Source organism: Cryptotermes secundus, unplaced genomic scaffold (assembly GCF_002891405.2).
Source record: "Cryptotermes secundus unplaced genomic scaffold, Csec_1.0 scaffold463, whole genome shotgun sequence".
Classification (NCBI taxonomy): Eukaryota; Metazoa; Arthropoda; class Insecta; order Blattodea; family Kalotermitidae; genus Cryptotermes; species Cryptotermes secundus.
In genome coordinates, this window is record NW_019735561.1 from 552,896 (window position 1) to 580,193 (window position 27,298).

General features: G+C 39.0%; 1 protein-coding gene and 1 long non-coding RNA gene across 3 annotated transcripts; one reads left to right on the top strand and one right to left on the bottom strand.

The window, feature by feature from the left end:
- Positions 1-1,356: 1,356 nt before the first annotated feature.
- Positions 1,357-9,617, bottom strand: LOC111869559 (WW domain binding protein 1-like). The gene is made up of 4 exons (XM_023861182.2): positions 9,464-9,617; positions 9,242-9,342; positions 7,766-7,925; positions 1,357-1,850 (listed from the first exon to the last, which is right to left on the bottom strand). Exons 1-4 carry the CDS (start codon positions 9,524-9,526, stop codon positions 1,758-1,760), a joined length of 417 nt encoding a protein of 138 aa, XP_023716950.1. The 5' UTR covers positions 9,527-9,617; the 3' UTR covers positions 1,357-1,757.
- An 81-nt stretch (positions 9,618-9,698) lies between these two features.
- Positions 9,699-12,305, top strand: LOC111869560. Of its 2 annotated transcripts, none has more exons than XR_002843689.2 (4): positions 9,699-9,784; positions 10,073-10,169; positions 10,424-10,563; positions 11,827-12,305. It is a non-coding gene; the product is annotated as an uncharacterized LOC111869560 (long non-coding RNA). The 2 variants fall into 2 exon arrangements; XR_004513571.1 differs by having other exon boundaries at positions 9,778-9,834.
- The last annotated feature ends 14,993 nt before the right edge of the window (positions 12,306-27,298 follow it).

Here is a 27,298-nt window from a genome sequence, read left to right on the forward strand (position 1 = left end):
CAGAATTTGGTAATATTAGAAAACTGGAAGAGGGTGCAAATTGCATAAAAGTTGGGTTTTCAATCATTTTTCATGATGAAACTGGCATTCTGAATTCCCCATACATGCCAGATAACAGGGAGTTTATTGTATTAAGTTGTTACTTCAGTAAAAATTTTAAAACAGTAAACTTTTTCTGTTTATTTCTGTTAACAATTTAAGATGTCTAGAACTCAACTGATATTGAGAACAGGAAAAATAATTACCCTTTATTTTCAACTTATGTAATGACCTCCCAAAACATGGGTGAAATATCAACTTCACATCCTGGGATTTCCTGTATGTGTTGACTGGTCAGTAAATAAGTTTTCATCATTTGTACTTGTTTCTTTTTCTCCAAAAAGATTCACTGAAGAATTTTAAAGCCATACTCATAATGTTTTTAATTTTTATTGCAAGTAATCTAAAATTGCTAAATGCATCTGTAATTTTAGACATTGGTCCCATAAGTGTGATCATTTAAATAGTGTGATTGCAAGAGAAAGCTCAAATTTTGAATGCCCGTACCTGAAAATAAAGGTACTATTACAAGAAATTCCATTAAATTAGGTCACTTCTGCCAGTCTTACAATTTTGAAATACTGATTTTACCCTGTTACACAAAATATTGTGCGAGGTATGCAGCAATGTTTTTTTCGGAAATATGGTTTGTCTGCATATTCTTCCACTAAATCCAAAACTTCGCCTTTTCTAAATGTAGGGCCTCTTTAAATCTTAGGAAAGCAGTAGAATAAAAAAAATTGTGTGTTAGAAATTGCACATTTGTATTTTCTCACTGGATATTTGTGATATTGAAGCATATGATGAATATTTTTTTAGCTTAGACAGACTGTTCTCCCTTGTTTGATCATGACCTGAATGGACCCAGCTGGACTCCACCCCCCACTATGTGAAAAATAAGGCTGGATCCCTCCACAGATGTATTTAAAATGAGAGTTTAATACAACCTGTCCTTCAAATGGCTGAAAACCCTATTTAAATTATTATAGGGATAAGATTACTTCAGAGTGGACATAATTTCCATTAAGTAACTGTTTGGCCTTTTGGTGTGCCCACACATCAAGCTGTTAGGTTCCACTGGGTTATACAGGTCTTATACATTATTATACTTAGTTGTGCAGAGCATAAAGATATGTTTCATGTCAATTTATCACATTTATGTGACTCCTAACCAATATCTGTATTTTGTTTCAGCCTGTTATGGCAGTAGACACTTGCTTAAAGGAGATATTTCATGGACGGAAACTGAGTGGCATATTAAACAACTGCAATTGTAATATTGTTTATGTTATTAATGATTCAAATAACAAACACAAGAACTGTTCATATTTTTATTCTGTCTATATAAATATATGAATAACATTGAAAGAACACTCCAATCAACAATGATATTTCATTTTTCCAAGTTTTTCCTTAAACATCATAGGCCTATACTAGAGTTTCTTTAATGTCTAACGTGTGTTGTGCGTGTGTGTGCGCGCGCGCCTGTAGGTATGTAGGTTACTTTAAACTATATACAGTGTACTAAATTTAATTATATATATATATATACACACACACACACACACACTAAACTAGACACGAAAGACTTAAAGTGCCTCTACACGATGGATGAATGAAATTTGGCAAGTTTCTTCATGAAGTTACTGAATGAGTGAGAGAAATGTACATTTATTTCTTAAGAACTGTGCAAAATGTTACAAGTGATTTGCACTGCTTCATTTTATCTCCTTCCCAGGACTGACTGAGGCAGAATAAGGTGGAGGTGGTGACTCAGGATGATTCATGGGTGCCTCCACATCTTCATGTGCCTGCAAAAAACACCAAATTATCATTTTACTACAGCCTTCATTAATGCAAATTAAAAACAGGCCTTTGTTAATGTATAAAAATGATATCCAATTAGTTCTGGTTTTGTATAACAGATCTGTGTAACTGATGAAACATACTAAGTTGTTCTGCTTTTGTGAAAACAGTCCAGAAAAAATATGAAAGACTACAGTAACCCCCAGCCCCATAACAAATGTGAAAACTGGAGATCTTTATTGAAAAATAGTATATGGAAAAACTGCAGAAAAATTGCGAACAGAATGGTACATTACAGAAATGGTTGAAGCAAATTATGCAGTTGTTACTAAGGGCCTAATATTCTAGAGTCTTGCCTTTGACAAGGTTTGTTTATAAAAATCTGGACTTCTCTGAGTTCACATCTGGATCACGTCAAACAAGCAGATAAACGCACTCTCCAAATCATGAAGGTACCAATGAAAATTAAGGTTGGATTGTTTCACATAATTTTACAGTTCTCAGTTCATTTCATTTGCATGGTCTGACTCATGAGTAATGAAAATCTGTTAAATGTATCATCCTCTGGTTGTGCCTATGAGTTACTGTTCTACTACAGTCCAACTGGTACATTTAATGCCTCATACAATTACCACCTCTCACACAACCTTCAACCATATTGCTCCCAAGTTCTGAATGGTTTAACATGACTGCAAATACAGAAGATATCACAGATCCGGTGATACAACAGCTATGCCCTAATAATAATTGTAGCACCAGCCAATGAGGATGCATGTAGAGAAGATCCAGTACTATCAACTCTATAGTAAATATTCAGCATCACATTCCATTCTTCCCCAATCACAGCAAAACCTCCAATGATATCTATTACACTGGGAGGCTGGTGAGCTCAGTAGCCAGACCTGACATGGTGATTTGTAAAATATCCACATCCCTTAGTGAAACTTACACTGTTACCATGGTTCCAGTTATAAAAACCTCATTCTTTCAGTATATAAAAATTTTCTCACCACCCAGTGGTGCATTACAATTCCTGAAAACCACTGTATTTGGCAAGACCAAGGCCTCATGGGAAACCGAGAATTAAGACACTGAAGCCCAAGTTGTCTGTTCCTACAGATAATTATGTTGGAATATATTGTAACGTGTTTTGCTGCTGAAGACGCCGTTCAGATTGTTAATTGGTTTATTTAACAACCTACAAGTCTTGGCTACAATTAATTATGACACTGTTATGGGTCTACACAATTTACAACCCTACACAATAATCTGTCCACTCTGTCCTCAGTAGTCTACACGTATTCACAGTACGATACGGGAGCTATACCAGTGTCACTGTATTACACACTCCCAATTACTTCTCTTGTGAGCCAAGCATCTGCTTCTCACGCTATCACTTCTAATCACACGTTCCAGTATTCTTTCCGCTACAACTGAACTCGGCGACTGTTCCATCTGCACTGTGTCACTCCTGCTCACACACTGACTGACTGCCTGACTGACTGACCCCCTGGCTAATTTGTAACTCACTGTTACAAATTACTGCCACATCACCGCGGGGAAAGGGGTGTCTACCGAGCATTGCACACTGATGAACGGAGTGGAGGTATGTGACGTCACTTGTGGGATCACAGAGTTCACGCGACCCACACCTCCCGCTGGGAGTACCTTCATCATTAAAATCCATTACCAGCATTAATTTGCATTTCAACCAATCGCAAGAGAAGACTGTAACTACGAAATAACGTGAAGGAACTACGAAAATGTCTGTAAACATATGTCTTTCTGGTTCGGATATGGAGCGTGGGGTGGAGAGCATTCATGCTTGTTTTCCCGCCAAAACGAAAGGTTACAGCGGCTGCCTTCATGACGAACTACGAGAGAGCACAAAACTGTCCCGAGACTCAACAAGCAGTGGCTGCTTTGATTGGGTCCACACATGCTTGTGCGTCAAAAACGATTTGGACGTCGACAATGACGTTTATGACGAGAGTTACCCAGAAAACATGGGAGACGGCACGAAACACTCCCAAGACTGGTCCATCGGCGGCTGCTTCGAGTGGATCAGAAGATGGGTACGTGAGAAGATCACAGCAAATGGCGATGGCCACAGCACACCCAACGTCAAGGGTGATACTCAGCAAACAACGATCTCAACAGCCCAGTGACCAGCGATGGCGAGAGCACAGCCAGCAGCGAGGGCAACATCACACACAATGACGATGGCGAGAGCACTGCCAAGGGTGAGGGTGACCGCCCAGCGAAAGCCCAGTGACCAGCGATGGCAAGGGCGACGTCACACACGACGACAGCGACAGCCCAGCAACGGGCCACAGCGAGATCACAAGAGTTCACGCGACCCCCACCTCCCACTACGCCATCCACGTCACAATATTTAAAAGGACTACATACAAATTAATCTCTGTATTATTCCAGTTTTAGTATAGTGTCGCGTTACAAACAACCAACACACGACAATTTGGTCACAATATGTACCGCTGTAACCCATACACCTTCAAGGAATAGCGCTCAATTAGTTAAGCACAGGGACAACTTTTACATACAAATTAATATAAAAGGTCACAAAATGACACATAGTACTAGTAGTCTGGAAGCAAGGAAATGGATGTCAGATGCCACTATGTCCTTCCGTGATTCTGTTGCTGCAGAAGCCACAAATTTTTGGTTTGGATACACATATTAAAAACAGCTGATGCATAAAATGTGCAGTTGTTGAGGGACCGCTCAGTTAAGGCATCATACTGACCTGTATCTAATTTACAATGATATAAAACTAACTGACAAGGTTCAACTTAACTGCCAGATATTAAGACAGGTTTGTCAAGAAAATATTTAATAAATTTTTATAAATTTCATAATAGCAATTACTTCTATGGTACCATCACCACTTCTCATATATTTATAGTAATCCTTCCTTGTCTGAATATTCCTAGGGAAGATCCTACATTGCATTAACCTACCACTCATATGACATCAAACATCTCATTTTGGTTATGTGCACCCTCACACCCTTCTACAGCAACATTTCTCAAACTGGTATAACTATCCCTAAAGTTACCAAAGCAGCTTACCAGGGGTACCTTAAGTCCATATTCATACTTTCCAACATTCCCACTGAAAGCTGTAAACTGTGGGTATTATTTTTATTTTGAATTTACTCAGAATAAACTTGTATTTACGACAAATATGAATGCAATCATTGTTCATTTTATAAGGTTATTAAAATGTGATGCTGTGCATTTGACAGACATTTCCCCTCCCCCATGTGATCCAGACATTTGTTTAACTGCTTCAGTGGTTATTAAGAACAAAAAGTTATAAATCAAACACAACCATAATTATTCCATGAAAATGTATAAAAAATTAATTAGTATGAACAAAAATTCTCATATTTTCTGCAGTAGTATTTAATACAGAAAAACAAATACAGCTTCACTAAGAATTCATAAAAATGATTACTTTATACTTAGGAGCCAGGATAGCATAGTCAATATAGCAACTGGCCACAGGTTGGACAACCGAGGGGTCAGAGTTCGAGGCCGGGTAGGGTCAATAATTTTCTCTTCTCCACATCGTCCAGACCAGCTCTAGGGTCCACCCAACCTCTTATCCAATGAGTACCGACTACCTATTGGCTGGATGACCGAGGTGTTGGAGTTTGAGTCCCAGTAGGGTCAAGAATTTTCTCCACATTGTCCAGACTAGCTCTAGAGTTCACTCAACCTATCAAATGGGTACCAGGGGCTCTTTCCCCGGAGGTAAACAGCCAGGGCATGAAGCTGACCACTCACCTCCATCTAGCGCTGATGTCAAGAAAACGTAGATCTATACGACTACATCCACTCCCTCATATGCCTTCATGGCACAGTGCTTAATTAGTTAAGCACAGGAACAACTTTACTTTTACTTACTTTGCCACTCTTTATACAGATGTATGTATGAATGTATGAGGGGTATGCCTTCTTGGCCCTTGCACCGCAACCTACAGTGGTCTATTGTGTTATACAAATGTAAGTAAAGCTATCCCTGTACCAGGCTGTGAAGGGCCATAGGGTTGTGAGACGCTGAGGCTCCCACATTATCTAGACAATCAGCTCAAAGATGGCAGTTAGGTTGTCAGCCTTATGCCCCGGCTGCGCTTTACTCACCAGGAAAATTATTTAATTAATTCCTGGTACTCATTTCTGTTAGAGGCTGAGTAAATCCCGTGGCCTAGTGCGGCCGGAAGGATTAGGTCAATTGATATGAATGTAAGTACTAAAAAGAAAATAGGCACCTGAAGTTTTATCCCCAGATAATCTTGTTTTTATTCATATTGTTTTATAAACGATTTCTGAAACTTTCATTCAGTGTAGGTATACAAGGTACATCCCAGTGCAATTAAAATATCAGAAGAGGCATTTGGGGAAGAGTTGAATTAAGCTCAAAAGTTGACAATTGCACAGAATACTAATTCTGTATTCATCTTAATTTTAGCCCCCCCCCCCCACAAGCCATACTCCACAGAAAACACTGATTATTCTGGAAGTTCCACAATGTGCAGTCACCCTCATCATGGTTTTTCTGATGTTAAGATTAGAAAAGTTACTGAATGATCTGCTTGGGCTTCTTTCAATGAATGGATGGCATTCAATCACAGATGTGAGAAAAACGTGAAACTTTATGGAACTTGTATAAAATGCTGACGTACTGCCATATTTTCTCAGATGCAGATAAGTAATAATAATCAGATTTTTACCAATAATCATGAAGTAATTTACACACTTGTGTTAATCCTTTCCATGTTTAATATGACTGCTCTTCTGATCTGGATTTATCAGGCACATGAGATGAGTGAAAGTAAGTCCTCCACCTTGTCTCAACAGTTCAAGTCCTTAGCAGATTTCAAAAATGAAAAACTGTCAAACTATATTGACAAGGATTTTTCAAGCACAAAATAAAAATAAAGGTCAGGGGTTTCATATGTCCCAAATACCATTCTCTGAATTACTAATGTCAACGCTTACTTTATAGATTTTCAGTCAGAATATTCATTGAGAAAAGTGAAATTCTACATAACGAATAATACAAATTCCACCGTCAATGCAACTATAATTTATTAACTTATGTTCCACTACATGTTTCGACCCTTATAGGGTCATCTGCAGGTGCTGTGATTTACGTATTTTCATTACTGAAATGTAAAGCATGTATTCATATTTACATACATAGGCTTAAAATGACTACCGTCTAAGTACATTTATATTCTAACTGCTTGATGTTGATTTAATTACAAGTTATATATGAACTAAAGGTTAAAAATTAATTTTACTAATTTTTAAAATTAACATACAAGTGTTGTGTGCTGCATTCAGCTTAGTGTCTGTTGCTGTAGTAGACCATGCATCTTTAAGTCAGATTCTTCTATTATTGGCTAGATTCCTTTGTGATAACTGTTTCTTGAGCACAAATTTATCTTCATTCTTATTACTACTTCTCTTCAGAGTAGCAGTATAGACCACATAGCAAAGAGTACCACATAAATTAGACAACACAACAACAGTAACAACTGACATCCTGGTAATAAGAAAGAAGATAAATTCTCTTCAGAGGAAAGTAGTATAGACCATGCAGCAAAGCATACCACATAAACTAGACAACATAACAACAGTAACAATCGACATCCTGGTAACAAGAAAGAATAATTTCAATGGTATCTGCTATCGTTCCATATGCATCTCCAGTACTCAATATGCTGTTTGAGTATCCAGAGTTACTGTTGTTACTTCTACTGTCATGTATATGTTCCTTATATTTGACAATGAATGTGAAAATAGTCGCACACAGGACTGAATATATTGCACGTGAAAGATCTAAACCTCAGTATTACAGAAAAACAGACAGAGGAAACCCTACTTACAACAAGTCCTTGTCTTTCTTCTGAACAAGATCTGTCTGTTGGGAATGGGACATAGTTTGTTATTTGATGTACTATGATTTGAGGTCGGTATCCAGTGTAACAGTAACGGAAGAAGCCACCACATGATGACAGCATGATGATCAAAAATATGATACCAGCCCTGAAAGTTATGTAAATTGGGAGTATTTTTAAAAGAAAACAATTTACATCCAACAATAATATAAATGAAGGCAAAATTCATTAGTAATGGCAGCCCAATGGACACAGGCATACATCAGGAGGCCTGTCACAATTCATTTATTAATTGATCTAATAATCCACAGGTTCTTTCAGCAGCAATTATTGTCTTTAGTTCATTAGCACACATTCTCATATAATCTGTTAAATGCTAATCTCTAGTGAGAAGTAATAAATCTGTTGTCTCTGCTGAAAATCTAAACATGAGTTTAACATGATAATATAACAAATTAGGCCTGCATCCTTAATCTTAGCAGTTTTAGTAATTCCTTATTCTTACTGAATCTAAATATGTGTGAAGATGTATCTGGTAGGAGTAATGTGGCTCTTACATAAGGAAAATTCATTGAAGTTTCTTACATGGCAAATATAACAGGTGGTACCACTGGGTATATACCAACACTCTATCAGTGATGTATATTTAGATATCCATGTTCCATGGAAACAGATCAGGACAATCAGGGAACAGCTGGAAACTATTTTGCATGGGAAACTGGCTTCCATGTATAATCAGATTGTTAGTTTGAGTGCTGAAAACATCTCTAGTTTTAACTGTAACCATTCATCTTCTCTCCTGCAGATACTAAGGTAAAATCATGATCCACAATTATACATCTTTTCTCGACCAAAGATCTGAATTTCATTATGAAACTGAGCATCTAAAACCTATGTTTTGCAGTATGAAATGTAAGAAAGTTCTGCTTCTGTGCTGTAGCCATGGTAGAGATTTGTGTAAACTGCTTCACTCAAGCCTAGAGGATGAATATGTTAAGACTTGTTCAAGAGGGATGACATGGCCACAGAGTATATTATGGCCTTCTCCATTTAGTTCCAAGATCAAGAATATGAGATACTTTGCTTCAATGACCATTATGCCTTCACTGTGTAGTGCTCCTACACAGGAACTTCATGTTTGTAGAGGCCAACCATTCATCTGTATTTTGTTTGTCAACTGTGATTTGCAGCACTTCAAACAATGGGTTCTATATGATACAGTATAGGTCAAAATTTTGGGACTTCTAGTATGGCAGGAATGTACTTGCTACATATTTGCAACTGCATGTAGTTTTAATTTTCTGGAACGTTACAAGTGTAGTTAATAGTCTTTTATTTATAGATCATTTCGGCGGTCCAATATTATACATAAACATTCAATGAAATGGGTCAAATATCCATGTAACTTTCAATTCTGCAAGTTTATAAAAACAGACACATAACCTTAAACAAATACATGCTCACCAGAAGTACCATTGACTGTAGACATTGCTACAGCACTGATTATCACCGCAGCAATACTGATCCACATCACAGAGATCCCATTCACAATAATATGCATGTGTCTGTTGACAAATAACATCATTAGAGCAAAGCCTTGCTCACAGAAATACTTTATGATGACTACATATAACTATTTAGAATAAATAACAAAATTTCTGTCTCAAAAAGGAAATTTGTACTTACAATGTCACTAAAGACAACAATTTGTACAAAACAAAGAAATTTAGTGCTATACCATAGCGCCATGTTGTGTTCCAACGGTTCCAACAATTTTTACCATTTTGACAGCAGGGCGGTAGAATCTGAGACGTGGAAACATGCTGAATTACTGCCATCTTTACTCATTGCATCGGAACTAGGTAGTTTGGACGGTTTGAACCGTATGGACGGTCCGGAACCCCCGGAACCAAGAACAGTACACCTATCGCTACGTATCGAATCATATATGCGTGAACCAATCACAGGCATCACAGGCATTCAGCGTCGTTCAGCGTCGGTTGGAAGGTAAGTGGAATCGCGTAGAATCATGTAATGGAATATGTTTCGGTTAATTGGTAAGTATGGATTTTTGATTTGATGTTGTGAAATAGAAATCGACGTTTACGTATGAAGTATATGAATGGTATTATTACTACGCCGAATTAATTAAGAAAGGTGTATGAAGTCAAAAGGTGTTGCTACGATGTTTATGTACGTTAAGCATCTTTCGGTGTAGCTTGAAGAAGGCCTGTAGAATCCGTAGATACTCTTAAGTGTACTGTAATTGTGTTATAATTGTATCGTTTCTTGCAGGATAAATGGGAAGAACGAAAGCATGCTCTGCCCATGGGTGCGTGTCATCCATTAGCAAAGAAATGAAATTCTTCCACTTTCCCAGGGATTCAGCACGGTATATCTGCTTTAATACATTACGTAATGGCTTTACGAGTATTATGTGTTGCATAAACCAACGAAGAAATTAAGTTTAGCCAGTGTCTGCAATAAACGATGTGCAGATAATTCTGAAATACTTAATGAGTCATTTGTGGTGAAGTTGCAGAATCCATTATTGTGTTTCTACTTTTTTATGCTCAAAAATCAGTGATGCAGCCAGTGTCACGTACAAAAATTGATGAGACTTTTGTGTGCTCTGTTCTCTTTCAGTGTGTGTGCATTTCATGTCAAATATTATTTGATGAAGTTTGATGCTAATGTGGGTCATTGGGCTGTATGTGTTATTAAACTCTCATATGAAACGCCATTTCGATTATGCAGCATTGAGGATGATAGGAGAAACTAGTTAGGTGAGTGGAAAGTTTTATAGTATGCTTGAATTTGTGCAGTAATTTTAATCGTGGAAAGTGTTGCTCACTACAATAATCATAATGATAAAGAATCACAAAGACTTCTCTCTTTGTATAAACTTTACAATAGCTGTATATGTGTAGGTTTGTATGAGTAGAGTATGTTTAAAGTGCGTTTCACGTCTACTTTCTCTTTAACCCATGCAAAATTGCAAGTAATAACTCTCCTCTTATCTTGCAGTCAGTTTGACATTGTTGATTAATATGTAAAACAAAGCTGAATTATGTAGTTACTTAAAATTTTATTTGTAACAGACTGGAACTCAGTACTGTAGATCATCACCAGTTCTCAATATTGTGAAACTATTTTGGTGTTTGTATCAGCATTCATATATTCCATCCCACTGAAGTAGAGACAGTTGTCACATTGATTTATATTAGGAAGATTATGATAAGGGAATTGAGCAATCAAGGAAGATTTTTCTTTCATTCATCTGGTGGCACTGAGGAAATGATATATTTTAGGGTAACCAGTCTGGGATTTAATCAGATGACTCTCTCATAGCATGTCATTACAGATACATCACTTTGAAATGGCACATATGCAGAGTTCATATTTTTACCAATATTTTAGAATAAGTTACATCTCAGAAGAAACAAGAAGCTCTTTTGTGATGTATGGACTAATGGCCTTTAAGCGTCTCCCTTCTAGCAGACATGAAACTGAAGTGACAGTATCGAAAGGTAGTTTCTAGGTATTGCACCTAGGTAAATGTAGGACAATATCTCTTTAAAAATTTATTTGAAATTTTCTATCATATACCCATGTGTGCTGCAGTGTATGAGTGGATGTTAATCCATGACATACTTTGGATGTGTTCTGTCAGACATGAGTACTGGTATGCCTTCAGAATCTTTGCAGTTAGTGAAGAAAAGAAAATAATTCAAGGGGCAGAATAAATTGGAAATTACACTGCTGTTCAATATACATTAAGTGAATTTTTGTAAGGACCAGAGAGAGAGAAAAGAGTTCATGCCATGAAGCTGTGGTAGTTTGACTACTTTTTGTGGCCATAAAACAAAATATTCTGGAACTAAGGCTATGCTCTACTAACCACTAGCTTCCACAGTTTAAGTAAACATACCTGTAAGAGAATATAATGTCATGTGTTTACTCTCAGTAGGACAATGACTAAATTACATATTATCCACATTTCAGCTAAATGTATGCTTCACAATATGTATGACCTGGTGCTTTTTCAGATGACTTATTACACACATCAAAGCAAAATGGCCATTCCCCGGTATGTATGAATTGATGCCTCATCACATCACTCTGCTGGCTGAATGACTTATTACACACATCCCAGCAAAATGGCCGCTCTTCAGTATGTATGCGCTGATGACTTTTCACATCACTCTGCTGGCTGACTGACCTAATACACACATCACAGCAAACTTGAGGCAAAAGTTTTATCTTAGTATATGACATGATGCGTTGCACCAATAAGGATCCATATCGCTATTTTAATGACTATATGTATTCCTGTGTATAACTGCCTGATGCTGGTCTTATACAACTGAAACATGCCATAGGTCAACAACAACAACAACACAGCTGTGAAACTCTGATATGCCAACATCATCAAACCATACTAACGTTTCTGTTCACTGTTGCCTTGGCAAGCACACGGTGGCAGGTTCACGAACTTTATTGTCAGAACTTGTGTGCCTCGTCTTAGCCAAAATCAAAACAGAGGCAAATACTGTCATTACCTACCAAACCCACAGCACCATATGAATCTCTGGGTTCCAAGATCTTGCTTCAAACACACTTCCTGTAATTTAATGACTTATCCTGAATAAATAATTGACCTTGGTTACTGTGTCACCAAAAAGTCTTTACTGCCATATTATTCAAAACCTCAAAAGCACTGTGTCATTCACTCCATTTCGCAGCTGAAACTCAACAGTGGAAGGTTCCTCTAACCCTATAATGTTACATACTGTAACCGCTCATTATAATTAAGTCATTATAATGCATAAAATGTAGTAATAAGTAATTACTGAGGCAATCTATATTATGACAAAAGGGCGATGGTCACATTCTTGTCCTGAGAAGGTGCTGTAGGCCCATTCTTGCTGTTACTGCACAGGATGCATCATTTGCCCACTTCCCCAAAACTGGCATATTCAAGGTATTTGGTGTCACCTTTAGAAATGAGACTCTTTGACAATTCTTGACCATAATAAGTCAGAGGGACACTACAACTATCACAGATCAGAGCACAGCCAAAAACGCTGTTTGAAATTCAAGGTCCAGTGTTGCTAAACACATACAACTGATAGGGAGAAGCAAATTTAGGAAACACTCTTTTGCATATTAAACTAGTAAGCGATCATTATTTAACTTTTGACCACAGTTTCAACTTGGAACCTGCAGCGAAGCGTTCAGCATTATTAAGGAGGATCGGCAGTGATTTGTATATCAGTGTGACAATGACTGTAATTTGTGCTCTATAATAAACCAGTTATCAGGTGCTAAGAATTGTTGTGCTACAGTGTTCATCCTACCTGCCAGGGCAAGGCCTGTTTATACCTGGGATAAGATCTCCAGCCTACTGAATCTTGAGCAAAGCCAGTCCTCTACAACCAACCCTTACCTGTAATTGTAAGCACCCTAATCTCAGCCTACTGGTGCCCAGTACCAGACCTCTTACCTCTTTAATAAACCACCTCACAACAACAAGGGTGAGGGTGCAAGGGGAAAGATAGAAAGAGGGGACTTCAGCATCTACGGGAGAGGCAGCAGTCAGCGGCACAGGGAGGATTTACTGCAACCTGAGCACAACACAGCTCCGTCCATTCTCTTAGAAGCCCCCCTCTAAGTAAACACTGCAGTTGGAACCCAACATGTGGCATCAAGAGTTGAGATCCATAAGAATGCCTTCCCATTCATAATATGGCATTTATACAACTCATATCAATTCATTATCATCAATTCATCAGTCACTAGTTTCAAGCAGAGCATAACAATCCGCAAAGTGTCAGTTACATTAAATATACTTCAGACAATGGCCAGTGTTCAACATATTGGTAGAATCTGTCGATCAATGTTACGAATCTTTAGAGAATCATTATTTACTCTGTTACAGATCCTCAACATAAAGACAATGCACTCCCTTGTGGAATGTATTAAATATTAAAAATTAATTTAATGCTTATTTATTATGAGGAAAGAGTTCAACGCAACTGTCTTTGAAGCTGATTTCCCAGAACAACTTCATTATGTATGTGCACTGTATCCACGGATGAAACTGCCGTCCATTAGACCGCATTAGACGAAATATATCAAGTAATGAATAACTGAATATCCAGAGATGTAATGGGTCCAGTGGGGCCGCGCCGTAGCTCAGGTGGTTAGTCGCTGGCTCCCCACCGCGGCGGCCCGGGTTCGAACCCGGGTCTGGGCAAGTGGAATTTGTGGTTGACAAAGTGGCGCTGGGGCAGATTTTCTCCGAGTACTTAAGGTTTCCCCTGTCAATCTTCATTCCACCAATTGCTCCACAATCACCCTCACCTGTCATCTAGGCCTGGTACGACAGGCCAGAGGTGGCCACAGTAAAAGGGACTTCGCCCAACCCCACTAGCAATAAAAGAAATGGGTCCAGCGGTTCAGATCAGCAAAACCGCGACATCTTTTGTGAATAATTTGAATGATTAGTTTATGCTTGGTTCTAGTAGTTTTATGCACGCTGCCGTCAGATATCGCTTTCTGCCATTCAAACCTGGCTAGAAGAAAAGAGATTTCTGCAAGGCGTCTGCTACTTCATAAACAACATTCCCATATATATTTAAAACGGATACGTAAGGAAAGAACAAGAGGAAATGGCACGGACCACTCACAACATTCTCAAATTTATGCTAAGATGTGAATTAACCGCGGGCCCACCGCTACTACAGAAAGAGAAGTTTTTAGAATGTGCTACAGAAGGCCGGATGGGCATTGCCTAGGCCACTTTTGTATCCTAGTTTTTTTTTTTTCCCCAAAAAAAAAAAAANTAAAAAAAAAAGATCCCCATGGCCGTTAATCTCGGTTTTCTAGACCAGTGCCGCTATTTCCTTGAAATAGCTCCTCAATTATCCTCACGANGGTGACATCATTAGAGGTTGATGTTGGCAATGTTGGCAGTGCGTTTGCCACGAGGGCGTGGAAGGAAAGAAGGCGGTAGTGTTTATTAGGTTCTAAGTTGTGAAGGTTAACGAGAAAGAATGACGAATTTGACAGCAGTATTACGTAAATTTTATGATGAGTACGTTAATAACACTCCAAAAAAATTGAAAATAATTGATGCATATTTATTGTACGTATTTTTAACAGGCGTCATTCAATTTGTCTATTGCTGTCTCGTCGGAACATTTCCATTTAATTCTTTCTTAAGTGGATTTATTTCATCTGTCAGCTGTTTTGTTCTTGCAGGTTGGTGAATATTTTATTGTGTTTTAAGGCCAGTTGCGTTAAGTATGTTGGATATGTGCGTAAATCTAAATAGTATTCTGATGAATTTATACTGAAAAAAATGATTGACAGACTTTAGTAATGTGCCAGGCTCTAAATTTTATGTATAGTTTTGTCCCAGGGTCAAACCATATAATGCACAAGTACATGTGCAACTTTTGACTCTCCGACAAGCTTGCCTGTACACATGAATGTATGGAATGGTATGTATATAAGCGGAAGAAAGAAATTATATGTGTATAAGGAGAACTGTATGTATGGATAATAAGATAAATTTGTAGATTCTTAAGTGTTCTGAGAATGGTATACAATACTCAGAATTACTGGGTTTTCAGAGTTTGTCCATCATCCAGTATTCTATAAAGTAGTCAAGTCACATGTGAATTCTGACCAACAGCTTATCTTCACCGCTGTCAGAAGTTCATATAGGAAAATCTTTAATAAGCAAAAAGCGATTCATGTTCATAAGTTCTCAGTAATCAACAGAATAGACTCTTGCCTAGCCCAGCTTCATCCTCTAAGAAATTTAACCTCAATCTTAAGGTCCAGTGATTGAGATTACTTCTTTCTAAGCGACCCAACAGTGTAGGTATCTCCCCCTCTCACCTGAGGATGGAAATAGATCCAGTTTCTGAAACATTGTGTGTTCTATTTTCTAGAATACCGGATGATGGACAAAGGCCAAAAACCCAATAATTCTGAGAAAAAAGTTGTGTATTTCATGTGCATAATACGTAATTTGATGCATTACGTTACTGACATATTTTGAGTGTAGCGTAATAATGGCTATGCCTGTATAACCTGCTATATTTTATGCAATGCTGAGGTGTAATAATAATTAATAATATGTGTGAACTATGATTTATTTCAACCGTCTTCCAGTGCATACACTCATCTATCTCCTCCTCTCACTCGCACTACATGTTTCGGCACAAAAGTGCCATCTTCAGGTGCTTATTCGATTTACGCTAAACACAGTTCATTGCATGCAATGAATCCGTAAATAGCGTAAATCGAATAAGCACCTGAAGATGGCACTTTTGTGCCGAAACATGTAGTGCGAGTGAGAGGAGGAGATAGATGAGTGTATGCACTGGAAGACGATTGAAATAAATCATGGACTTAAATCAGTGCAACAGGACGCTAAAATATAACATGTGTGAACTAGTTTGCTTTAGTGGAATATTCTTTTCTTAGTGTATGTTCTGTGAATGTACAGATAGCAAGGTTTCAATTCCAGAAATTACCAGAAGAATGTATGTTTGTTATGGTATGTACTTTGATGGTACTCTGCAGGTACTAAAAATAATTTAACATTTGCATGTACCAAAGACCTTAATTCATAACAACTGTGGTATGTATTCACATATACTCCACCGTTTAAGTAATGTGGTTAACATCAATAGTAAAATTCCATGTGAAAGTAACATTTATTACTGGGGTATTTTATGTAAAGTTTGCATAACCAAGGGTAGGTCTGTATTATATTGCTGGGTATTTTCATATTCTGATGTATTGTTACACGTTCAGCTTTCTGAGACTTCTTTATGTAGAACAGAAGACATAGAATGTACATAAACAAGAAGGAAACAAATGTAGGTTACAAATGACATCCTGTGACAGAATGAGCAATTAATACACTATGAAGACCCAATCAGCCAAGTGTGTGCAAGAATATTCCTAGTTAGGTCTTCTCACAAGCAGTATCTTCCCATAAGTTGTACCAATCAAACTGTCATATGTTTCTTGCAGACATTCTGTGTGTTGAATATATAGATTTTTATTTCTTTCTTTTGCAGTGTGTCTTAGGCTTCAGGTGAACCCACAGAACAAGAACCAGTTCTATGGTATCAGTCCAGAGCGAGGTTTTGCAGATTTCATCTTCGCACATATCATTCTGCACATAGTAGTGATGAACTTCATTGGTTAAAAGCTGTCATGTACACAGAATTGGGTAAGGGTTAAACACATGTGTGTGCAGGTAGCCTTGTTTCTAGTTTTTGATGATAACACCACATTCCTTGGGGCCTGTTTTGTCATTGTTTTAGAGAACTTGGTGGTTTCCATCCTCAAGAAAAAGTGACTAAATAGATGCCTGGGGTCAGTATTACTAGTTCTCTTCCATGAAGTGGTCAGTAATTTTATGTTTTGATTGGTCACTGTATGGCTGATGGAGAAACAGATCCTCATTTAACTCCATCTGCTATGGAAATGAGGGTGTATCATCATTTACTGATGTAGACCATTATGTCATTATTACAAAGTCACTAGACTCTGTTTTGAGTATGTTCAGTATCCATTCTCCGGTGAGAAATTCAAATGTACTTACACAGTATTTTTCTTTTGTAATGTATGATGCACATTGGTTTGTAGAGTAGATGGAGTGACACCATTTTAAACAGACTGAGTAGAATTTTCAAGGTGTTCTCTCTGTTGCTTCAGTATTTGTACTATTGCCTTCCAGGCTGGTTCTCTTTTGAAGTCATAAAACATACAGATGTTGGCAGCCTCATGGAAGCTTCAAGGGGCATGCAGTAGCATAGTTGATTGAGGCATCATGCTACAAGGCAGGAGGTCACAGGTTAAATTCCCGATGAGATCATTGGATTTTTCAGTTTACCTGATCCTTTTAACTGCACTATACACCTGGGATCGACTCAACCTCTAACAGAAATGAGTACCAGGAATCTTACTGGGGATAAAGGGCAACCAACGCATAAGGCTGACAGCCTCACCGCTATCTGTGAGCCGATTGTCTAGAAAATGTGGGAGCCTCGACATTTCACAACCCTATGGGCCTTCACGGCCTGTTACAGGGATAGTGTTACCTTTACCTTTTTACCTCATGGAAGCTTCTGCAGGTATCTGGTTGACAGCTAGAACCATATTCTCAAAATGTATGTAGGGTACCATGTTTAGTCATGTTCGGCCTCTGCAGAGTGCTGTGAATTACCTGTCTGGAGGTGCCTGCAGTGTTTGATACAACACTGGCAAACCAGACCACCACAGTAGTGTTATCATTCAGAAATGGAAAAAGATTAACCAAAAATCACTAGAAAAATAAAGGCTTCTCTGTGGGAGATTTTCTTTATCCTTTTATTCAGTAACACTATAAAGTTTTAGACTGTGTTTGATTCGTTTCATTCTGGTCTGTCACACTAACAATTACAAATATAAATCACTCCGTCCAATGTGACCTGTAAGTTTTTTACTACATGAAAACTTAACGCCCTTACATGTAGTAAAAACTTACAGGTCACATTGGACGGAGTGATTTATATTTGTTTTAGACTGTGTGTTTATTTAAATGGGATACTGCTAGCTTCCAATCTCCTTGATTTTCCAAGAGATGTTATGTGCATTCCAGGTTTTACTGTTCTAGCTTGAGCTCATTATAGGCTCCTAGATTTCACTATCCTAACATTGCTAGGTGACTCGTATAAACCACATAGTTTCTCAGTCACATATACACTGAAACCCCAATTTAGTAGATTTCCTGGTTCCAATAAAAGTCCAATATAAACACACAGTGGATTATTTTTCTTCATTTTGTAAGATTAGAAAACAGGCCACATGTGTAAGAAACTTTTAACCTTGCAGAACTTGTACCCTGATTTCGTATGATTGTGGTTGAAACAACAGTTGATGTTCACCATGTTTTCTCTCTGCTAGAAGTCATTCATGCAAATCATTGTGTTTGTTTCATGTGACCAGCTCCTTTTACATGCCATGTCACATATATTTTGATTCATCTGATATTTCTGAGACTGTCATCCAAGGTTAGCTAACAATTTATGTTTTTAACAGGGTTGAGTTTGTCAACCTCATGCCCCAACCTCCAATCTGGAGGACCGGGGTATCTCTTTTGGTCTGGCCTATTGCCTTTGAACCATCTGGCATGGGAGGCACTACTGGTAACATATGTTACTGCCAGCATGGCTCTCAGGTTCATTTAGGCATGCAAGCCCCACCAGCCGGGGGGGGGGGGGGGGATATTTCCGTAACATTTAAAATTCCCATTCTTTCTCCCCACATGTGCAAGTGTTACACCATTTTTATTGTACTAGGAAGTGGTACCTAAATGTATGAGATAAATATAGTTTTCTTTTGTATCATCAGTCTGTGGAACACAAATGGAAACTATCACAGAAATGTAGAAAATACAAAATGGAAATGATCTTATCTTGAGCAAAATTTAACAGGCACAGAACTGAATTAACAACCAGAGCCTCGTTAAACAAGGGATTTTTTCCCCCTTGGCACTACAGCCCCAGTGGGCCTAGGCCTACCTCCATGAACTTCTCCATTCATTTCGGTTTTTCTAGATCTTACACATTCAGTAGGACTCCTTGGGCGGGCGATCAGCTCATTGCAAGGCCTCTACCTATACACAAACACAGAAAAACACGCACACACAAACTAAACATCCATGCCCTGAGTGGGATTCAAACCCATGATCCTGGTTTCCAAGCAAGCGAAGACAGTACATTCCTTAGACTGCTCGGTTACCGCAACCGGCTAAACAAGGGATTACTCTAGTACTGTATCCTCATGTTTACATTTTTGTAGGTCAGAAGAGGAAACCTGAGAAGACATTACACCAGGGTTGTCGGAATTTAAGAAGAAACCTGTAAATATTTGCTGCTCGTCAGAAGAATATTATATGAATGACAGTTCTTTTTGAAATTTTGATCAAAATTGCTATCATAATAATTTAAAGAGAAGAATATGTGTGTGTCTGTGAATTGTTATCTTCATAACTGTGAATTGTTAAATATTGATGTTATTTTCATTCAAGTAGGCCTGCAGGGAAAGAGAAATTGAAAATGGTAAAATAAAGGCTGTCTGATATTTACTATTATGTGTCTTAATTGAAACCATATTTTCCTTCATAATATGTAGGGACCAGATTTTAATGCAAATGCATATTTCTTTCTCGCAACCAGAAAGTATGCTTGTTTGGATATATGTATGAATTACTTCATTCCTTAAATCTTGGACATGGTTTGATGGTGCATATAAATGCATAGTTTGCCTGTTTTATGAATAAGCATCATATTTTCGAAGATATCTATTTATACTGCATATTTCCTTTTTAAAATGTTTATCATATATATTTTTTAATTTTATGTTCAAATTTTCAATCACGTCATGTGTATACAGTTTTTTTTTTCTTTTTCATATTAGAATATGTTGCATATTTGACTCAACATTTCATCATGATTCATGTTCCTGATGCATACCCAGGACGGGACTTCCCCGATCCCTCTACTCATAATTTGCCTTTGGAAGTTTTTCATGCATAAATGCATACATATTTAAAGGATTATTAGGGCATAAAAATCTGGTCCTTAATAATATGTGAATAAAACCATCACATAAAACTTTTCATGAAATCTTTCAGTTAACCAGACATTTTTCAGAGTTCTCTAGCACCATCAAAGGTTTCTTCATTTTATTGTTTGTTATCTAAGCTTATAAATTACCATGTCCCTCTGAAGGTATCTTCAGTGATTATTAAACAATTTTTAAGATGAAGTTAAAATTCATTGTCTCTTCTCTGCATGACTGAGTTCTTTGTTGCTCTGGTTATTCGCCTTTGTATTTTCTTTCCTGTATCTTTCATGTCTAGGGCATGCAGTATTGTAGTTGGTTGAAGCACTATGCAGTAAGCCAGAAGGTCGTGGATTCAGTTTTTGATGAGGTAATTGGATTTTTCAATTGACCTAATCCTTCCAGCCGCACAAGATCCCTGGGATCAACTCAACCTATAACAGAAATGAGTATGAAGAATCAGCGTCAACATGGAAGACAAACTCCCGTCCTGCGTCCAAAAGGCCTTCCCGTGCCATTAATTGTTCCTCAATGTTCCTTACATGTTGGCACCTACGTTGCCATTCTTCTGCAGTTATGGAAGCCAATTTTTGGTCTGCCAGTTTAATGACTTCATCCATCTTAAATGTGGTATTGTTTTCAGCAACCCAATTTTTTACAGTGGCCCATATTAACACAATTGGGTTGAATTCTGGGTGATACTTAGGGAGTATGCAAAGATTTCATCCTAGAAATCCTATGCAAAGATTCCATCTATTTTATAAGAAAGGTATTTTGGTTTGAGTGGTAGGATCATATTATGAGATATGTCTGGAATCAGCAATGATGAAAAATCAGTGTTGTTGAAGGTAAAAGGTGGAAGGTAATATTTTAGCCAGGATATCATAAAATCTCTTCTCGAATTTGAGTTGGGGGCTCTGTTTAGTTGTACATTATGGTAGAGAGCATTATCAATCACAAGGACAGAATTTGGGGGAAGGTTAGGAATAAGTCGCTCCTTTAACCATTTTTCATAATTGGTGTAGTTCATGTCACTGTGGTACTCTCCTGTTTTTTGGTGAGATTTGAAGCGGACATAGGCATTAGTGATGAAACCATGCTCTCACCCTGCATGGGTAGCAATGAACCGTTGGCCTTTGGACACGGGAAAATAATCCCTGGATTAGTAAATAGAAAATAATACACTCAAATACGACTTCAAGAGTCAAAATTTTTTAACTTGACTATACAAGGAAGAATGCTTTTAACTGAACTTGAGACTTCTGCTCGCACTGAAAACAGACGAATGACTAATTACAACACCCCTCAACTTTCACGGATGGACCTGCCCATCCACTGCGCAGCTTTTCCTGGACTGTCACTTCTAAATACAACAGTATATCGACTCCCAGCCAGCTATTCTGCATATAACATCTCGGCGCGGACCGCGCAGAAAGTACCGTTCCTCTATTACTGTTTACAGGCCTTTGTCTAGTCTGTTTCGCTGTCATTGCTTAGCATCGGGTCTATATACCATAATATGAATGGGATCCTCACCGAAACTTTTCCTACCCGTAATATAGTAGTCAGTCACCGTAAGGGTTAAGTGCAAATAATATGAGACTAAATATACATGTATTTAAATTCTTACATGTCACCTTAATATGTGAGTGCACTATATCGCGTTGGAGTTTCCTAGGGACATTGTACATTATATTAAGTTGCTGACAAGTGGCGTGCTTTCCTACTGTTTGAAAAGGTCCAGGCGCAAGACCAACAGGAGAAAAGCTTCTGTGCAATTAAACTACGCTCTACTGACTCGTCATTTCTTATTGTTATCGAAAAGTTAATTATAAGCGAAGACGGCTTCAGAAATTGTCTTACATATCAACAATATAAAATATTACCAATTTCCGTTCACAGAGAGCGATAATGCAGTTTCTAGGAATAAAAACAAATCTTCAAATTTAACCTTGTGTTTTAAAATTTGCGCAGGCAGCAAAGTGAGGAGCTCACTCAAAAGAGAGATCAGCTACCAACTAGACCCGGATTTCTGTTTGTCATTACGTAATTACCGTCTGAGAGAAGGTTAATCTACAGCCTCCTGTTTAATGACTGTCATGAAGCCGACCATTCACCTCCATCTACGATTGAGATTTAGAATTGTGAAAGAGAATTCCTCGTAGCGCATGAGGCTGCTCGTAGTGATCATGTCACTGACCTGGGCGTTACGTCATAAATGAGCGTGGGGATTTCCAGTTTCCGAAAGATTTGCAGTCTATGGCTATCTCTGTAACAGGTCCTGAAGGCCCATAGGATTGTGAGACTTCGAGGCTCCCAAATTTTCCCTAAACAATCGGCTCACTGAAGGAAATAAGGTCAGCCTTACGCCCCGGCCACCCTTTATCCACCAGGAATATTTCTGGTACTCATCTCTGTTAGAGGCTGAGTCGACCCCAGAGTCATAGTGAGGCTGGAAGGATTTAGGTCAGTTGAAAAATCCAGTGACCTCATTGGGAATCGAACCCACGACCTTCCGGCTTGTGGCATAGTACCTCAACTAACTACGCTACCGCGTGCCCTAGTGTAGTATTTCAGAATTTAAAATTCAAGTGGGAGGTTTGTTAGGGCTATACAGCTTCTTCATTTGCGTCTTCCATAACGCATTTTTGAAGTGAAGTTCGTGAGGATCCGCTGCGCTAACCACGCGACACCCTCTATCCGCAAAAGTCGACACTAATTTTTATTTTTTAATTCGCATAGTGGGGGGTGGAATTCAGCTGGGTCCACTCGGTACGGCGGCCACTGATTGGCCTATTGTACCTGCCCCGGGTGAGTATGATGATGGAGAATTTGGTGGAATGAAGATTGGCAGGGGAAACCAAAGTACTCTGAGAAAACCCGCCCCAGCGCCACTTTGTCCACCACAAATCCCACTTGACCAGACCCGGGATCGAACCCGGGCCGTCACTGTGGGAAGCCAGCGACTAACCGCTTGAGCTATGGCGCCGCCAAAGTCGGCACTAACTACGCCGTCAAACGGCGGTCGTTCGGTCGGTATAGTTCGCTTTCGGACTACAGGCAACGGAGTTTGTTTTTGTTTTGATGTACCGCTGTTATCGACTGCACCAACATCACTCGAGCTTATGGCAGTTCAGAACTGAAGTGTCTATTTTCCTCATTTTCATCGTCATCCGCATGAGCTGAGTTTTTAACCCGTTTGAGGATTATGAGTAACTGCTTTCCTCGTTGTGGAAGGAACTCCTGGAATTTGTTCAGATTTCCTGGTTTTGAACGGAAATTCAGTTCAAGTCCCTTTGTGTTTCGGGCGTTTGAGGGAGTGCCCGGCTTTGATTGTGGAGAAGGAAGGGATGCAGCTATTATCAAACAGGCTTTCGGTGGTTTCCCTCAGTTTCTCCATGCGGATATCGAAATACGAACTTGAAGTGCATCACATACTTGGCACAAGGAAATGCGGGCACGTGAACCAGATTCCACTGTGTTGTTTGCCCTGTTTCATATTCGGAAGAAATGTAACTAGGAAACCAACCGAGATAATTTCTTTTCCCACCTATTTTTTCTTCCTTCTACTCTTCCCGTATATTTCTCAACTTCTATGATTTAAGAATAGGAGCACGCGGTAGCGTAGTTGGTTGAAGCACTATGCTACAAGCTGGAATGTCGCGGGTTCGAGTCCCGATGAGGTGGATATTTTTTTTCTTTCAATTCACATAATCCTACCAGCCGCACTATGGCCCTGGGGTCGACTCAGCCTCTTAACGGAAATGAGTACCAGGGATCTTTCTGGGGAGTAAAGGGTGGCCGGTGGTTACGGCTGCCAACCTTACCGCCATCTGTCAGCCGATTGTCTAGAGAAAAGAAATTGTGGGAGCCTCGGCGTGTTACAACCGTATGCGCCTTCACGGCCTGTAACAGGGATAGCTTTACCTTTACCTTGTTTTAAAGAGAGCAGTGCTAAATATGACATTCCTTCGTGCTTAATTTTCTCTATTGCCTGATAAGTCTATGCGTCACACTAACATTGTTCTTAACTTTTTAAATAACTTCTATATTTTATGGTTTTCTCATATACTGACTCATTTTACTGTCGAAAGTGCCTTAGGCTTGATTTTATTTGCGTGCAAGTAATCCGATGTGAGCTGCATCATCTCATAAAGATCTGTTATCTCAGTGCGTCAAACGAGGATATAGATTATTTGGATTGAAAATAATTCTCGATCCTTACTTCATATAAACGTATGTTAAGAAACAAAGAAATATCTGTTACAGCGCTGAGACTGTCGTCGGCCTCATGCAATTTCACCCACACCCTGTAAATTATTTTAAGGCCGGATATTATTTCATTACTCCATTCCTTCATTCACGGCGCTTTTCTTTCGTGACCGAGTCGTAATTCCACAGTTAACAGCAGATCTAGAAATGTATGGCTGTGACAAAGATAGCTAACAGATGGTTGGAAAATGTGACACAGTTCACATATTTGAGAGTGAAAGTAAAATATCAAAAATTGATTAAGGAGGAAATTAAGAGCAGATCGAGTTTGGGTAATGCTTGCTACCTTTCAGTCCAGAACTTTTTATCTTCTCGTCTGCTGTCGAATAACGTAAGAATTATAATACAACTAGAAAACTATATAGAACTATGATTTTGCCTGTGGTTCTGTATGAGTGTGAAACTTGGTCTCTGACATTAAGGGAGGAACATACACTGAGGGTGTTCGAGAACAGGGTGTTGAAGACAATATTTGGATCGAAGAGGGATGAAGTGACAGGAGGTTGGAGAAAACTGCATAATGAGGAGCTTCATAACTTGTTCTCTTCTCCAAGTGTAATTGGAATGATCAAGTCAAGGAGGATGAGGTGAGCAAGGCATGTAGCACGAATGGGAGAGAAGAGGAATGCATATGGGATATTAGTGGGAAAGCCATAAGGAAAGAGACCACTAGGAAGACCAAGACGTAGGTCGGGGGATCATATTAAAATTGATCTTGGAGAGATAGTATGAGGTGGTATGGACTTCATTGCTCTGGCTCATGATATGGACTGGTGGAGGGCTCTTATGAACACGGTAAAGAACCTTCGGGTTCCATAAAATGTTTGGAAATTCTTGAATAGCTGCATAACTTGCGGCTTCTCAAGAAGGGCTCAGTTCCATGGAGTTAGTTCAGTTAGCGAAACCTAAGGATTCGTTGCCATGTGCACAAAGATCATGAAAGATGAAATTATTCCTGTGCATATTAACGAATCACCATGCCATGAAGACGTATGAGAAAGTGAAGTCATAGCTTCACTCATTCCTAACCTCAACACTAGATGGAGGTGAGTGATCGGCTTCACGCCTCGTCTGCTTTACCCCCAGAAGTAGCTGCCGGTACCCATTGGATAGTGTGGGTGGGACCCAGAGCCGGTCTGAACGCTGTGGAGAAGAAAAAAATCTCTTCGAAAATCTAACCCCAATTCCTCTGCTCTCTAGCCACTGACCCATGGCTACATGGACCTCTGAGCCAATTTAATCCAGTTCAGAATATCACGCTCTGTGCCTCGGAGGCGTTGATTTCTTCTTCTAATATTTTCCGACCATAATTTTTATACACTTTTCCTTTCTTCATTCCTTACACATCTTTTTCATTTCATATTTATCATCATCATCATCATCATCATCATCATCATCATCATTGGCAAAAGAGCTCTTTTTGAGCCATAGCCTTCAGTAGAAGATTCTGCCAAATTTCATCATGGTTTCACTTCTTTGGATTTCGCAACAGTATTTTTTTCGCAGCGCAAGGTCATCAGCCTTGCGTCCAACAACCGACTGGGACGACCAGGTCCCTGTATTTACGTCCGGGTGGCCCAGTTATACCTCCAGGCACCGGGTTCCCTTTTCGATACATAAGCAGCTGTAACCGTTTTGTCTATGTATTTATTTAATTATTTGGGGCACGCGGTAGCGTAGTTGGTTGAGGCACTATGCTACAAGCCGGAAGGTGACGGGTTCAAGTCCCGATGAGGTCACTGGATTTTTTCAGTTAACCTTATCCTTCCAGCCGCACTATGGCCCTGGGGTCGACTCAGCCTCTAACAGAAATGAATACCAGGAATATTCTTGGGGGTAAAAAGCGGCCGACGCGTAGGACTGACAACTTTGCCGCCATCTATGAGCTGACTGTCTAGAAAATGTGGGAACCTCAAGGTCTCACAACTCTATGGGCCTCCACGGCCTGTTACAGGGATACCTTTAATTTTTTACTTTTTTTATTTAATTATTTACTTTTGTTTAGAGCCACTAAGACATCAAGTAGCACATACAGGGCTTACCAGGCTGGGAGGCGCTAGAAACGATTGTTTGTTTGCTTATTTTTGGTTTATTCTGCTATTAATCTCGTTTTATTACGCACACCAAATGTATAATTTAAGCGAAGTACGTAACTCGCTCTTTGTCTTCATTGATCAGTAGAAACACGTGGCAGTGAGAGACGTTTCACGTTCCATCTCCGAATCATGTGCCAATTTTCACCTTCCATGTTGCATCAGACGGTATTCTTAATTGCCACCTGTGTGACGCATCCCATGTTATGCCGTAAGTCCGTTTTCTGCGTTCTCTTTATGTAGCATAAAAGATGAACTATTTATTTCAAGTGATGAAGATTGCAATAAAAGAATAAATCACATCCTGTCTAAAAGTACCTTCTAGAGAAGAGGTTGATAAGCTACGAGGCGTGGCAATGTCAGTGAAGTACTTACTAACTTACTCATGGAGCTGAGCCCTTCTTGAGGAGTCGCCAATTCTGCAGCTACTCAAGAATTTTCCAGCATTTTATGGAACCCGAAGGTTCATTATCGTGCTCACAAGATCCCTCCACTGGTCCCTATCCTGAGGCAGATC

Bases quoted from the DNA above. Each gene is read 5' to 3' on its own strand.
- LOC111869559 (XM_023861182.2), bottom strand. From the start codon at position 9,526: ATGGCGCTATGGTATAGCACTAAATTTCTTTGTTTTGTACAAATTGTT. The intron at 7,926-9,241 runs GTGAGCATGTAT...CATAACTTTCAG, and splicing joins TACAGTCAATGGTACTTCTG to GGCTGGTATCATATTTTTGA. The intron at 1,851-7,765 runs GTAAGTAGGGTT...TGTTTTTTGCAG, and splicing joins AAGAAAGACAAGGACTTGTT to GCACATGAAGATGTGGAGGC.